This window comes from Opisthocomus hoazin, chromosome 5 (assembly GCF_030867145.1).
Source record: "Opisthocomus hoazin isolate bOpiHoa1 chromosome 5, bOpiHoa1.hap1, whole genome shotgun sequence".
NCBI classification, from domain to species: domain Eukaryota; kingdom Metazoa; phylum Chordata; class Aves; order Opisthocomiformes; family Opisthocomidae; genus Opisthocomus; species Opisthocomus hoazin.
Window position 1 is genome coordinate 85,566,731 of NC_134418.1, and position 16,463 is coordinate 85,583,193.

General features: G+C 46.9%; 1 protein-coding gene across 9 annotated transcripts in view; it reads left to right on the forward strand.

Annotated features, from left to right (window-relative positions):
- The window catches only part of FRYL (FRY like transcription coactivator), a 188,963-nt gene that overhangs the window by 162,459 nt on the left and 10,041 nt on the right, over nt 1–16,463 (forward strand). For all 9 annotated transcript variants that reach the window (XM_075422025.1, XM_075422019.1, XM_075422022.1 and 6 more), the window contains 4 exons: nt 1,507–1,760; nt 4,545–4,752; nt 6,877–7,026; nt 10,480–10,578. In XM_075422025.1, the coding sequence (XP_075278140.1) occupies nt 1,507–1,760; nt 4,545–4,752; nt 6,877–7,026; nt 10,480–10,578 (711 nt within the window). The remainder of the gene's footprint in view (nt 1–1,506; nt 1,761–4,544; nt 4,753–6,876; nt 7,027–10,479; nt 10,579–16,463) is intronic.

Here is a 16,463-nt window from a genome sequence, read left to right on the forward strand (position 1 = left end):
GCTCAGGGTCTGCTCAGGGTCTGTCAGAGGGTCTGTTCAGGGTCTGTCAGAGGGTCTGCTCAGGGTCTGTCAGAGGGTCTGCTCAGGGTCTGCTCAGGGTCTGTTTGGGCTGAGGGAGGCCATGAAGTGATGTGTGTGCTCAGAAGCCGTCCGGAGGTTTGCTGACCACCTTTGGATGCGCCCGTTGAGGAAGACCAGCACGCTAAGAATGAGAACGTGTGATAATTTGTGCCTTTAGGAAATAGCCAGTACGGGAAAGTTTTTATTTTTATTCCACAGAAAAATCCAGTAAAAGGTTTCAAATGGATTCATCGTGAATTAACTAAATCTGAATTCCTGTGTTCAATATAGTGAAGTTAATGAGTATAATAACGCTAATGGAGGAAGGGGGAAGGGAGGTCATTCTGATATTACCTACCTGAGTTTAATCATTGTCTCTTTCTAATTGCCAGTGATCGAAAGTCTGCATTTAAGGGTGGGTGTCAGGAGGATGGGGCCAAGCTCTTTTCAGTGGTGCCCAGCGACAGGACAAGGGGCAATGGGCACAAACTGAAGCAGAGGAAGCTCCAGCTGAACCCAAGGAAGAACTTCTTCCCTCTGAGGGTGACGGAGCCCTGGCCCAGGCTGCCCAGGGAGGCTGTGGAGTCTCCTTCTCTGGAGATATTCCAGCCCCGCCTGGACGCGGTGCTGTGCAGCCTGCTCTGGGTGACCCTGCTTGGGCAGGGGGTTGGGCTGGGTGACCCCCAGAGGGCCCTGCCAACCCCTACTATTCTGTGATTCTGTGATTTAGAGATTCAGGGTTAAACCCTTGAAGCTCCCCGTGTTAGCAGTAATGGCAGAATAATAAAAGCAGTGGGGTGTCCCTTTTCCGTTGTTTACCTGTTTATGCTGTTGCTCCGTTATGCTTTAGACACCCGTTGGCATGGAGAGTGGGAAGGGGAAGAAATGGTCTGTACTGGTGCCAGCCCCGAAAGGCAAGCAGGAGGCCCTTACCTAGAAAAGTAAAATATGGAAGCCTGGGTTGCGTTTGTTGTGATCTAAATACGTTTGAGGCTACTTGCAGATATTTTTCTGGGAGAATTCTCTGAACAGATCTAATTGAGCGTATTTGAAAAATTGTCCTTGCTAGAAATAATTTGTCATATTCTACGATATTCGTGTTAAGTTATAAACATTACAAATGGACTGCCTGTCTTTGCTTAAGTGAAACTCTGTGAATCACAGAATAGTAGGGGTTGGAAGGGACCTCTGTGGGTCATCTAGTCCAACCCCCCTGCAGAAGCAGGGTCACCTACAGCAGGCTGCACAGGACCTTGTCCAGGCGGGTCTTGAATATCTCCAGAGAAGGAGATATTCACTCAGCTCAGACAAAGAGCTGAGTGATTAAAGTATAAATGGAGGCTTGTAAACAATCCCTTACAACTCTTGTTACTTTACTATAATAAAAACTGATAAGACTAGGTAAGCCCTGCCACTAAAAGTAACAGCAGTACGTTTGATTCACAGGAAGGCAGCTCAGCAGTGAGGGATGAGCAGGTCAGCACCGCTAGCGAAGACACCGGCTCCTATCTCCTGCAAGAGCAGCAGGACGGTCTGGTCTGCCAGGAGTCTCTCGAGCTGGAAGAGGCCCCGGACCTGGCCGAGGCAGCAGCTCCCGAGAGCTATTCGGAGTCCATCTGCGAGGAGGACGTCACGCTTGCTCTGAAGGAGCTGGATGAGAGGTGCGAAGAGGAGGAAGCTGACTTCTCTGGTTTGTCTAGGTAGGATTAATATTGGTCCTAAGCAACAGAAATTACGTGTGATCGGTGCATGAATCAAACGCAGTGGGCTTTCTTGTGGTGTGGGGTTTTCTGTGAATCCCATCATACAAGTGTCTAAAATGATGGTTTGCCTATCTGAAGGCTGATTGCTTTTGCCCTTTATAGCCAATAAACTCAGTGCTTTGCTGAGGACTTGTTCCTGGTACAGGGAAAACACTTGTGCAGGAGAAGCTGTGAACACTTGAATAAAAGAAACCCAGCGCGGTTCATCGCCGCCGGTAGCTAGAAATGTGAAAAGGGGGCAGAGGGCCGGGCAGTGGAGCGTTTTCTTGGCAGCCACCAGCCACAAGCAGCGTAACGTGGAAAAGCCCTTCAGCTGCTCTGAATTGTGGCAGAACCTATTTCGGCAGCCAGAGACAGGAATCACAGAATCACAGACTGGTGGGGGTTGGCAGGGCCCTCTGTGGGCCACCCAGCCCAACCCTCTGCCCAAGCAGGGTCACCCAGAGCAGGCTGCACAGCACCGCGTCCAGGCAGGGCTGGAATATCTCCAGAGAAGGAGACTCCACAGCCTCCCTGGGCAGCCTGGGCCAGGGCTCCGTCACCCTCAGAGGGAAGAAGTTCTTCCTCATGTTCTGCTGGAGCTTCCTCTGCTTCAGTTTGTGCCCGTTGCCCCTTGTCCTGTCGCTGGGCACCACTGGAAAGAGTCTGGCCCCGTCCTCCTGACCCCCACCCTGCAGATATTTGTAGGCATTGATAAGGTCCCCTCTCAGCCTTCTCTTCTCCAGGCTGAACAAGCCCAGCTCCCTCAGCCTCTCCTCGTAGGAGAGATGCTCCAGTCCCCTCCTCATCCTCGTAGCCCTCCGCTGGACTCTCTCCAGTAGCTCCTCATCTTTCTTGAACTGGGGAGCCCAGCACTGGACAGAGTACTCCAGATGAGGCCTCACTAGGGCAGGAACAAAATGGTTGGTTGCTTGTTTGTTTCTCGTCAAAGCTCCTGGAGGAGTCAGGCCAGTTTCTCTTTGAATTGGCCCGAAGTTTGTTTCAGCGTTGAGGTCAATCGGTCTCTTGTCTATTCCTAAGACATTTTAAAGCAAAATAACATTTTTCCATGATTTAATATGGAGAGTAACAATAACTATTGGGAGGAAAAGTTATGGTTAGCCCTAGCTGGTTGAGTGGTATTTAAAGTGAAACCCAAAGTTCCTTGCAGGGAACAGTCTAAGAAGGAAGAAAAACAAACAAAAAATCCCAAACCAACAAACAAATTAAAAAACCACAAGTGAAACTCCCCCAAACCAACAAACAAAAAGCCACAAAAACCAAAACAAATGAAAAAAGAAGAGCAAAAAGTTGTTCATAGGCTTGTTGATGCCTAAAATTTGTTTGGAAGTTTAGATGGAATAATAAATAGACTTAGCGTATACAAGAACATAGACTTTGTGTGTATTCTGTCAGGGAGATCATTTAAGGAGCCTTTCACGGAAAAGGACTGAAAAGCAGTGGTAAAAAACAGCTTTTTTAAGTTCCCAGAAGAACCTGAGAAGGTTTTACTGGGACAGAGATAGAAAAATGGAATCTTGCAGTCCCACACGCAACCTCCTGCGATATGCCTCGCAAGAATTAAGGGCCGGTACCAGTTTATTTTCTATTCTTCAACTGAAAAATCTCGTAGGGTTTTTGTTTAGTTACACTAAATAAAGAAATGAAAACCCGCACACCTCTAGTTCGATGAGCGACAGCGGTGATCAGTGACAGGGTTGATACGCTCGTTAGGAAATCTCTGAAAATCTCTTCGAAGCTTTGCTTACGGACGTTACTCGAAGGGATTGCGTCTTCGCCTGTGAGCTTCGTGCGACCAAAATGAACGTGTCTAAACACAGCACCCACGCTTCTTGTTGAAGACACGTTTGAGTCTCGTTTGAGACAGACGTGGGGCTGCTGTGAATAAGGTGGTTGTTGGAGAGAAGAGTGGTAGGTGTGGAAGAAATTATTTTAATAAACTGCCTGTACGTGGAATCCTCCCGCACGTACTTCTGCCGTGTAAGTGCAGTGGTACGAGAAGAACGGTCAAAACGTGTCATTCCTTCTGATACAGAAAATTTTAACAGTGAAGTTAATGATGGTAAGTAGTAGCGTTGCTTAATTTAGTTTGATCTTTTAATGGGATGGTTGGTGCTTAATGGAAAGCAGGACTGCAGAACGCTCTTTGAACAAAGGCCCGTTAAATTGATTGCCCCTCGAAATGAAAGTGTTCCAGTCGATCTCCATCCGCTTGGGAGGTGACTTATGATGGTTATAAAACAGTATTACACTGCTAAATGAGCTCTTGTATTTCTCTGAAGGAAAGCTAAAATTGATTATAGGTATTGGTCGACCATATGTTTAGATGAAGAAAAATTTGAAGGATTGAATGTTATTCAGTTATTGGGGGCAAGAAAAAAAAAATCGGTTTGAGTGGTGTGTATATGTAATGCTGTATATAGCTATATATCACCTACAGATAGCCCTTTGTCTGTAGATATGCATAGAAATAAGATGTTTTAGTAAATTTTGGAGGTATTTGAGAGTATAAGCAATTTTTTTATATTGCAATATCAAAAGTTTTTGATTTTTTACACTTTATGTGGTTCATAGTACCTTAGTTGATGGTTGTTTATTTTACAAAACACTATTCTGAATTCCAAATTCTCATTTTTACTCCCTACCAAAGTGAAGGTTGGTTTTTTTCCTCCCCAAAAAAACTCTCCTGAGGAGTTAATTTCTGCTGTTTGCTACCCGTAGCCAAGACGAAGAAGAGCAGGATGGTTTCCCAGAGGTCCAGACTTCCCCGCCTCCTTCGCCGTTTCTCTCTGCCATCTTGGCGGCCTTCCAGCCAGTGGCGTACGACGACGAAGAGCAAGCCTGGCGCTGCCACGTCAATCAGATGCTGTCAGACACGGATGGATCCTGCGCTGTCTACACGTTTCACGTCTTCTCGAGGTTGTTTCAGGTCAGTGGGCTGCCAGTGCGTGGTCGGTTGGCTGGAAGCCTCTCCTCCTGCTTGCAAAACTGTTCTTCCCCTCCGGGACTGCAAAAGCTGTAAGGTTATGGCAGCAACAAGCCTGAGAAATTAAATCAAAAGCAGACAAAAAGGCCACGTTGCTGAAAGAATGTTACATGGTCATACGCTGTTTTTCCATGGGATGTCCCTGCTCATGGCAGGGGGGTTGGAACCAGGTGATCTCCAAGGTGCCTTCCAACCCAACCCATTCTATGATTCTGTGATCTCCTGTATTCATTGTCTAGGGGTGATTCTACTGAGGGAAAAAAAGAAAACAAAACCAAACCAAAACAGCTCAAAAAACCCGGTTCGGCGTTTCTTGCAAGCTCTTAGTCCAGGTTCTGTGCCTCCTTTTATTTTCTGAATGTTCTGTGCTGATTACAGAACGAATGGCTTCCTCCTGGCTTTTCCGTGGGATTCATCGTTAAGGGATGGCAGCATGACAGACATTGATGAATTTATCTTGTGTCTGTCTGGCAAGAAAAGGGTTTTTCTGCAGAGAAATAGTTGAAACACCGGGAGATCCACTAAAGGTGGAAGCTTCAAATGCCTCTCTTTAACTGCATTTCCCTCGTAGATCTGGTATCCCACACGAGATGCCTGTGGCTTAATTGTTCTGGCTCCCTCCTCCCTATGTGCAGGGGGTGGGTTTGAACATTTTCAGAGTGGCACTGCTTGGATGTACGTTGTTCCTTGCAACTTCTTACGGGACAGGAGACGCACAGTTAATCCATTTCATTCCCAGGCAACATGCCCAGTGAGCTAAGAGCAGACCAGTACTACAGACCAAGACCTTATGACTCCAACCCTTTCCTATATCTCCGATATTAATATTGCCTGCTGTTGGTATATGATAATAAATTTCTCGGTGGAAGCCTCACTTTGTCATACCGTGCTAGCAGACATTTTATCCATATGTATGGGCAGGGTTAGGGTTAGAACCATGAGGTAGCTTACAGGTGAAGAATTCATACTCCACCTCATCCGTGGAGTATCTTCTTTGTGCATCTGTACCCATTTTCCACTTTTAGAGGAACGAAGTATTTTGCCACGGCGCTGTGAAACTCCTGTTACTCGTTGTAGATGTTTGTGGTTTTGCTGCATCTGGACAGAATCACAGAATCACAGAATAGTAGGGGTTGGAAGGGACCTCTGTGGGTCATCTAGTCCAACCCTCCTGCTGAAGCAGGGTCACCTACAGCAGGCTGCATAGGGGGTTTCGTTTCTCTGCGTTGTACCAAAGCTTGGCTGCGATTGCTTTTCACTGGACGTGGCAAAACGAGTTCATATTCTCTTGTGCTCGTTAAAGAGCTGGAAAGAAAGGTGGATACTCTGGGAAGAGGGGTGACAGCGACCCAGGGCTGGAGCCTGGGCCCAGCAGCGTTCCGGAGGAGTTGGGACTGAGGAGGGACAGAATGGTGAAGTGAGACCTTGGAGGCCTTGGCTGACTGGACCTTTCCATTTCGCCTGCTGGCTCCTACGCTCAGTTCAGCTTTGCAGCTGTAAATGGCATCTTTGTACGCTTTTATTCGACGTTTAACTTCCTGGGATTTATGAAATGATGTATAGCAAAGGGCAGTGTTGGCTTAGGCCAAGCCAAAGGCTGCGCCATCGAGCACGACAGGCACCGGGCTGATGTTTGCAGAGGGCAGAACCCCTGCAGGCGGCAGCTTTAGACACAGGTTGTGCTGCACAGGTCCCATTCTGAGCCGTGAAACTCTGCACATCGTTTTCTGCGACACAAACCATCGAAAATGACTCAAACTACTTTTTGTGCTGCATAAAGACAAATGGACATCCAGCTGCACTGATGCTAAAGGCCTGGATGCCAGAGGAGTAACTGTCTTTCTAGACACAGGCTGGTTTTATGTAACGATTGATTCATGGATTGCATTTTTTGGAGCTAGTTTTACATAAACATTCAGAGCAAATTATGTGTCAGTTTGTAATTTTATGACAAAAATACATATTGTCATGGTGGAAATCTGCCCTGAAATGCTGATCTGAAAAGCCAGAGGAGGAGGGGTGGTAAAACACAATGTAAAATAAATGTTTTTCTGATTCGATTTCCAGACCATTCAAAGAAAGTTTGTGTCTATAACAAACGATTCCGTCAGCTTTCTTGGCGAAAGTCTGCAGCGCATCGGAACCAAATTTAGAAGTTCTCTGGAAGTGATGATGTTGTGTTCAGAATGTCCGACGGTCTTTGTGGATGCGGAGACGGTAAGAATCTCATACGTGTTGAAATATCTGTCTGCTGAACTATTTTTATATAACTTACAAAATGATGTTTTAACGTTTGCAAACCAGCAACGCTCGGGAAGATTTTCAAAGGTGTGAATAAAATGTGTTAATTCTATTTTTGCCTTTTAAACGGTTGCTCTCTAACGTCACTCACTGAAACGTCTGAATAATTTTGCGATGTAAAAAAAAAAAAAAAAGATGCTTTTAATAATTGGAATCAGAAAGGAATTAAAATGTTAGGTGGCCACTTTGTATCATAAACATCTGAAAACATAAGTGAGAAGTGCGTTTTCTCCAGAAGTAACCTTCAGCTGTAACAATGAACAGTGAGGGAACTTAATGCTACGAGATACCACGTAAATTCCCTTGCTGTTCTTTACCTTCTTTGTTTATTCATATTTATTCTATGTTCTTTGCACAGAGAAGAAAAAGGAAGACTACTTAGGTAGCAGCAGCTTTGCCTTTTTAAATTGTATTGTTGATGTCTGTATTCAATGATGTGTGAGAAAAAAATTCTAGCTACAAATATACAACGAAGGCTTTGAATTGTTTGTGGTTTTCTTGGGTTATAATAAATGTTGATGTGAGAAGTCAGCCCAGTGTTCGGCAGCAGTCAAAAAAGCTATGCTAGGGTTAGAAAGAAGAGAGCAAAACGGAAAACATCCTTGAGGTAATGGACATATCCCTGCTATACCTACATTCTGAATCTGGGGGGCAGTTCTGGTCCCCTGCTCTCAGAGAAAATCCAGTTGAACTGGAGAAGGTTCCAAGAGAGAGCGCGAGGTTTATGAAATGCGTGGCATGGCTGCCTTATAAGATGTGAGTATGTAGGCTGGGATTTTTCAGCCCTTCAGGAGAGAAATCCGTTCATGGATGTCTTGATTGTCGTGGAATAGTGATAGAGAGGATGGTATTGTTGTCTTATTTGAAGTTAAGGGTGATGGAATGAAGCTGGCAGTGACTTACAGAGCACAAAGAACGAGAGGCAGGTATCGCTCACACGATACAGAATCCAGCTGTGAAACGCCGTCCTCCTTCTGTCCTTGTTTTCAAAAAGGAGCTACAGAGAGCCATGAAAGAATAGTGGCCCTGGACAGGATTTTGGCTATGCAGAACACCACGCCGACAGAGGCTCGGCAAGCTCTCTGGGGCAAGCGCGTCGCCACGTGCTTGCCCCCTTTTGCCCTTCCTCAGGCACCTGCGGTCGGACACTGTCAGCCGCGGGGCCGAGATGGCTGCAGCTTTGGCCTTGACCCGGTGTGAGACTCTGCTCTGGACCTGGCTTTCACCCTCGGTGCAGCTCTGCTCTTACACCCTCCCTTTAGAATATGGGGGCTAAAAACGTGTGATATAGATAGTGCATTTCAAGGGAAGCGTGTGTAATGTATTTTGTTTAACATACGCCACATATAAAGCAGCAGAAATTACCCAAAAGAAGACATTTGTTTGGGATAAGAAGCCACAAGAAGAGTTACAATAGTGTCTAGCTAGAACAGCATGCGTGTTTTAAAAAATAAGTAAGTATATGTATAAAAATACAAATACAAAAAATAATAATAAATAGAATTTCTATGCACACAAGTATACAGACTTGTGTGTATGTGTACGTGCGTATGCATGCGCATGCACACATTAGTGTTGCTGCATGGGCAAATTCTGTGTGGATAAATCTTTCCCCTCCAAATAATCCAACTGAAATGAACCTAATTGTTTCTCAGGTTACTTCTCACTGAGAAAGAGTGGCTACTCCAAAATAACGTTCACGCGCAAATCTTTGGTTTCGTGATGGCTCCTCATGCGTACAAGATTGGCATTTGATGCTAATTTGGCCTCTCGATGTCGTAACGTACCACCTTTTAGGGTCATGTATAGTAAGGAAAGGGCCAATTTCAGGCTGGCTTTGAGCAGGGATGGCCACAGCTCTATACTCAAGGGTCAGAGCTAGGATGAACTGTGTGGGGATCATCCAGGACATGGTTTAGTAGGCATGGTGGTGATGGGTTGATGGTTGGACTTGATGATCTTAGAGGTCTTTTCCAACCTTAATGATTCTATGACTCTATGATTTATTCAGAAAGCAGCTGTTGGCAGGAAGAGGCCCCCGTATGTCACCGTAGGGGTTGACGAGCGGTTCGGGAGAGGCTCGTGGCCTCCTGCTCGTACCAGCTGCCCACCGACTCCTTTGCGCTGTGATAGGATGAGAGGCAATGGCCTCAAGCTGCATCAGGGGAGGTTTAGATTGGATCTTAGGAAAAATGTCTTTCCTGAAAGCGTGGTCAGGCATTGGACCAGGCTGCCCAGGGAGATGGTGGAGTCCCCATCCCTGGAAGGGTTCAAAAAACGTGTCAGGACATGGTTTAGCAGGCATGGGGGTGTTGGGTTGACGGTTGGACTTGATGATCTCAGAGGTCTTTTCCAACCTTGATGATTCTACGATTCTATTCTATGATTCCGTGTTGTCGCGTGCGTTGAGCGTGGAGTGGCATCGTGCCGCAGAGCCGTAGCGTGCTGCTTGGCCGACGGGGACGCCGAGGCTGGGAGCAGCAGTGTCGCGATACGGCGGTCGAATAACAAGCTTGAGGCGCTTGGAGAAACATGTCGGCATCCTTCGCACCCCTGCCTGCCTAATGCGGGGTGCTGCGAGTCTCCATGCCACAGTTCTGTCACAATTTCAGTCTTGTGCTTGTACTTTGGAGCTGGCCAGGAGGTGACGGGGCCTGGAGAAAAGAGCAGAGCTCGTAACGTGCGCAGGGGGTGACCGCTGCGAGGCAGGAAGCGTCGCGTCATAGAAATGATTGTTACGGGACGCGACAGGAGCAGGATTAATAAGAAAAACCTGAGTGGAAATAAAACTACAGGGAGAAGTAGCATGGAGCAAAGCTGAGGTAGCAGCCCCTGAGGGGAAAGAAGAGATTTTGAAGCTATGACGCAAAAGGTGACATCATTGATGGTGGAAAACTCTTCCAATATCCAGCGGTTCCTGCTTTGTCGGTGATGGCTCCTCCAGACCGTTGCTGGTGGTATAGTTTGTACATTGAGAAGGGGCAGTGACGCTCCCTGGCCACCCCGTCGGCTGCTGCAGGAGCAATCCAGCAGTACCTATCTGCCCGCGGCAGGCAGAGCTGCAGAGTGTGTATCAAATATCCTTCTTCTTTTTGAAAGATTGAAAAATCCCTTCCAAGTCTCTCGCTCAGATGTTAACGAGGTGCTGCCCATCTCATTTTGGAATCAGAACTGCTGTTCGCTGATTTAACTGATACAGCTACAAGTGTTAGAATGCTAACCCAAAGGTGTCGTGAACGGTCTGCACCCAGCTCTGCTTTGATTGTTTTTTCAAGTGTGGAATTTCATATTTCATCATTTCGATATTGGACTGTATGGGTCATAGTCAGATGTTAGATGACTACAGAGGTGACTGCTTTTCTCTTTCAGCTCATGTCTTGTGGCCTGCTGGAAACACTGAAGTTCAGCGTTCTGGAGCTCCAAGAGCACTTGGATACCTATAACGTCAAAAGAGAGGCGGCAGAACAGGTCAGTCTCTTCTGTTTTACAACGAAAAATAGTGGAACCTACTCGTCAAGAAAATGGGGCAGGTCTTTGACTCTCAACGTGGGTATCTAAAAGTAAACGGTGGGAAAAGGATTCTGAAATAAAATCCTGTTTCCTTTTATTGCTCCTATTCTGTGTGTAGAATCTGAACCTGAGGTTTTTCTATGCGTAATTCATTTTTGTTGCGCATATTTCTGAAACTGACTCTTAATGTAGAACATTGCCCAAGTGCACTAACCTTAGGAGAAGCACATTCCTAATTTAAAGATCCTCTTTTAAAATTATTCCAATATTTTTAACATTAATATGAATAAATCATCATAATTTTTTTAAATGAATGTTCTGGCTTATTTTATTAGAGCAGAAGGGTGGGATTCACCTCCGGATTAAGACACTTACAGATATCTAGCTATATGCAAATTAAGTGCCTTACAGAATCACAGAATGACAGAATAGTAGGGGTTGGAAGGGACCTCTGTGGGTCATCTAGTCCAACCCCCTGCCCAAGCAGGGTCACCCAGAGCAGACTGCACAGCACCACGTCCAGGCGGGTCTTGAATATCTCCAGAGAAGGAGACTCCACAGCCTCCCTGGGCAGCCTGGGCCAGTGCCTTAACACCCGTAGTATTCAGGGATCGAGTCGATACGATGAAGGAAGCCAAGAAAGCAGTGCATTGCATCCTGACACAGATGCTGAGCCATTGCTCAGCTGAGCAGGTCTTCAGACTGGATTTTGCCGAGTGGATCTCCGCTGACTGCGGTGGGGACTTACACAGCTGGCTCACACGTGGACACAGAAATATAGGTGCCTCATCCTGCCCTGTCCCATGCAGGCTGACGTTTGTCAGTTATTTAGAATACTGCAGTTTAGTTTTCAAGGTGTATGTTGGTGGTTATAGCCTCTTTGCGAAGAAACACAACATTTAAAAGCTGCAAATGTCAGTAGGAAGAGTCTGTGTGTTTGGTTCTGCGAACGTAGGCAGGAGGGTCCGAACTTCAGAGCACTGCAGCAGCGAAGATCTCCATATCGGGAGCTGAAAGAAAATGCGGAGCTGCAACCAGTTTGGCAGGTGTAGGGAGAAGGAGAATAGATGGGGCTTTTGTTGTAGAGAGAAGGAGATTCCTAGGAACATTAAATGTGCGTTTGAAGGAACCTCTTACTCACCTTGGCAGCCGGTGAGGCCGTGACGATGGCCATCTAGGCGAGCATGCACAACACGTGGTGCCACCGGGATTCAAGCCATGACGTCTTGGCAGAGCGGTATTTTGCAGCACAAGTGGCTCCGTGTTTCCTGATCCGGCTGCGTTGATTAGGAAGAGGTGGCCTCTTGGCTCCATGTTCCTTGATCCAGCCACGTTGATTAGGAAGTGATGGCCTCTTGGCTCCATGTTCCTTGATCCAGCCACGTTGATTAGGAAGCGATGGCCTCTTGGCTCCATGTTCCTTCATCCAGCCACGTTGATTAGGAAGCAATGGCTTCTTGGCTCCATGTTTCCTGATCCGGCCGCGTTGATTAGGAAGCGATGGCCTCCTGGCTCCATGTTTCCTGATCCAGCCACGTTGATTAGGAAGCGATGGCCTCCTGGCTCCATGTTCCTTGATCCAGCCGCGTTGATTAGGAAGCAATGGCCTCTTGGCTCCATGTTCCTTGATCCAGCCACGTTGCTGAGGAAGCGATGGCCTCTTGGCTCCATGTTCCTTGATCCAGCCACGTTGATTAGGAAGTGATGGCCTCTTGGCTCCTTGTTTCCTGATCCAGCCACGTTGATTAGGAAGCGATGGCCTCTTGGCTCCGTGTTTCCTGATTCAGCCGCGTTGATGAGGAAGCGATGGCCTCTTGGCTCCATGTTCCTTGATCGAGCTACGTTGATTAGGAAGCGATGGCTTCTTGGCTCCATGTTCCTTGATCCAGCCACGTTGCTGAGGAAGCGATGGCCTCTTGGCTCCATGTTCCTTGATCCAGCCACGTTGATGAGGAAGCAATGGCTTCTTGGCTCCATGTTCCTTGTTCCAGCCACGTTGATTAGGAAGTGATGGCCTCTTGGCTCCTTGTTTCCTGATGCAGCCACGTTGATTAGGAAGCGATGGCCTCTTGGCTCCGTGTTTCCTGATTCAGCCACGTTGATGAGGAAGCGATGGCCTCTTGGCTCCATGTTCCTTGATCCAGCCGCGTTGATGAGGAAGCGATGGCCTCTTGGCTCCGTGTTCCTTGATCCAGCCACATTGATTAGGAAGCGATGGCCTCTTGGCTCCATGTTCCTTGATCCAGCCACGTTGATGAGGAAGCAATGGCTTCTTGGCTCCATGTTCCTTGATCCAGCCACGTTGATTAGGAAGTGATGGCCTCTTGGCTCCTTGTTTCCTGATCCAGCCACGTTGATGAGGAAGCGATGGCCTTTTGGCTCCATGTTCCTTCATCCAGCCACGTTGATGAGGAAGCGATGGCCTCTTGGCTCCATGTTCCTTGATCCAGCCACGTTGATTAGGAAGCGATGGCCTCTTGGCTCCATGTTCCTTGTTCCAGCCACATTGATTAGGAAGCGATGGCCTCTTGGCTCCATGTTCCTTGATCCAGCCACGTTGAGGAGGAAGCAATGGCTTCTTGGCTCCATGTTCCTTGATCCAGCCACGTTGATTAGGAAGTGATGGCCTCTTGGCTCCATGTTCCTTGATCCAGCCACATTGATTAGGAAGCGATGGCCTCTTGGCTCCATGTTCCTTGATCCAGCCACGTTGATGAGGAAGCGATGGCCTCTTGGCTCCATGTTCCTTGATCCAGCCACGTTGATTAGGAAGTGATGGCCTCTTGGCTCCTTGTTTCCTGATCCAGCCACGTTGATGAGGAAGCGATGGCCTCTTGGCTCCGTGTTTCCTGATTCAGCCGCGTTGATGAGGAAGCGATGGCCTCTTGGCTCCGTGTTCCTTGATCCAGCCACATTGATTAGGAAGCGATGGCCTCTTGGCTCCATGTTCCTTGATCCAGCCACGTTGCTGAGGAAGCGATGGCCTCTTGGCTCCTTGTTTCCTGATCCAGCCATGTTGATGAGGAAGCGATGGCCTCTTGGCTCCATGTTCCTTGATCCAGCCACGTTGATGAGGAAGCGATGGCCTCTTGGCTCCTTGTTCCTTGATCCAGCCGCGTTGATGAGGAAGCGATGGCCTCTGCCTCGGTTGCTGACAGCTCGTCTGTTGGAACAGAGCGGGCATGCACATTTTTGCGGAAAGGATCTGAAGTTTTCCGTAAAACCGATGCCGGAGTACGCCCCGCAGTAGGGTTAGTGTCGTTTCTAGGGTCCAAGCCAGCGTTCCTGCAAAAGAGTTGCCGCATTTTTTTGCCCTGCTCTGCGGTAAGAACAATTTGTAAACTACCTTGTGCGGTCTAACACAACGAGCTACGTTTTGCCATTTAGGCTTAAACAGCACCAAAGTGCTCAGCCACTAAGATCACCTTACTCAGTGTCATATTTAACGTCGCTCTCTGGTGCATCATGATGTGGTCGCTCCGGTGAGAAAAAAATGCATTTTATTCCTGGTTTTGGGCAGCAGCGCCGAGGCACAGAGTGGCTAACTGGTTTGGCCCGGGGTCAGACTGGGAGATCTGAGGGAGGGCAGAGAGGAACTCGTGTCTGTCTAGAAGGGTGGCTATCCAAACCTGGAGGAATTCTCCGTGTATCAACTCCTCTTTTAGGCTACAGCTTATCACAGCGACGACGAAGGGCGTTGTTGGGTTGATTTGTCAAAATATGATGAATTAAAATGGCATCGCTGAATTCATGCCGTGAATTTTGAGCTCATTTTGCACTGCCACGTATTGCATCGACATAAATCCACGCGGGATGAGTCAGAGCTTGCTTGCGTTTGATTTTCCTTGATGAAGGAACAGGGCTGTCGGTGTGATGGCCTCTGTCGTGACGTCGGAGTGACAGCGGTGGTCTATCCGCAGGGCGGCTGTCAAAAGGGTGTGCGGTGACAGGTTTCTGCGGTCGGCCTGTCTTCCGCCGCGGGATCTGTGAGTGACTGGAGCAGGGAGAAGGGTCACAGGAGGGACGGAGAGCCTTTTGCCGGGGTTTTGTTGTTATTTCAGCATTTATAAGTAGGAGGAAGCAGTACTGAGGAGGAAGACATGTATAGCTTTGACCAATCACTACTGACTCTTGACAGCATGTCACTTAGCTAATTTAGCGTATTATTTAAGAATTTATTTAGCATGTCAATTTAGAAGTAGTGACTAATTATCTCAGATGATTTATTTTTCTATAACTTTTTTCAAAGCATTTCTTCAGCTGTTGATCCTCAGGTTTTTTTGGTGTGTATTACGTAGCTCGTCTAGACTAAGAATCTCCCCAGGCTACTTCTCAGATATGTTTTGCTGGTTTTCTTACTCTGTCCTATTAAGTAGAGTATGGGGAAGGATTGAAAGAGACTTCCTCGAGTCAAATCTGAATTTCTGCTGTTGCAGGCAGTCGTGCTGTGTATCCTGTTCAGCCTGAAAGCATTAAGGCAAAACACGGGAGGAGCTTATTGCATTGCTTTTTTCATAGAAACACGCAGGAAAATGATCAAGCTAAGCTGGTTGGGCTATTGTAAAACAAATATAAATTAACAGATATTTAAATTAATATAATTTGCATGTTAGTCTGATATCCTCTGGAATAAACCACTGGAAAATTCTGTACATTAACTTCTTTGTAGTTGAAAGTGAACGGACATCACTGGTCGGGGTCCTTGTCAGTGCTGTGTGTCGTACTGGCATCGAGATGAGTCCAGTTTAACCAGTGAGAGGCCTGGGCTGAAGCTGCTTGAAACTCTTACCTGTGCAGTGAGAGAAGAGAAAGGTGCCTGTAGCACAGGGGCTGGTTTGGGGTGTCTGTCTCGGGGTTAATCTGGCAAACCAACCTGTGCTAGGGCCAAGCCCAAGCACAGATTTCCCAGGATTACGCTTTCAGTGACGCTCTTCACCCTACACCTTTGTAGGAGGCATAGGGGGAAAACATAAATCACTGTGTTTCACCCTACACCTTTGTAGAAGGCCTATGGACAAGACATAAATCACTGTATTTCACCCTACACCTTTGTAGGAGGCCTATGGACAAGACATAAATCACTGTATTTCACCCTACACCTCTGTAGGAGGTCTATGGGGAAAACATAAATCACTGTATTTCACCCTATACATTTGTAGGAGGCCTATGGGCAAGGCATAAATTGCTGTAAAGCAAACACATAAAGAAGATTCTTTTGTCGCACAATCTACTGCTGTTGCCAAAGAGAAAATTCAGGTCTTTCTACCATGCTGAACATGTATGCGGTAAAAAAAATTTGGCAAATTAATTTTGTCACCTGTTTGGAGCCACTGTTCTATTTCCTGGCAAGGAAACTGCTTTGGCTTCATCTGTGTGTTAGGGGCAAAGATAATGAATCAGGTAAATGTAATAAAAAATGCTAAGGTTATATGTACATCATAACATTCTGGGCACGCCCTTTATTCAGACTGCTTTTAAGATTTACAAAAGATCTTGAAAGGGCAGTGTATGAAAATAAACAGTGGCTTCCCGGCTGCTGACGCTGTTTGTTCCAGTGCAAACCTATTCCACTGTTACCGACGGATGCTGTCAGATGAGAAGAGAAATGAGATTTGCTGTCTACGTTGGTATCCATGTCGCTAATTGAGACTGACACCGCAGTGTTTAGAGAATTCCATTTCTTCTCTTGATAAGCACACAGGCCTAGTTAATTCACTAAGTGACCTTTATTGAATTGAGCGGGTAGGAAATCACATTTTTCTTTCTCTTGCATCAGACAAAGGTTAGACAAAGGTCACCAAGATTTCCTGTGAGACTCCAGATACCAAGCACACAGTATGCTA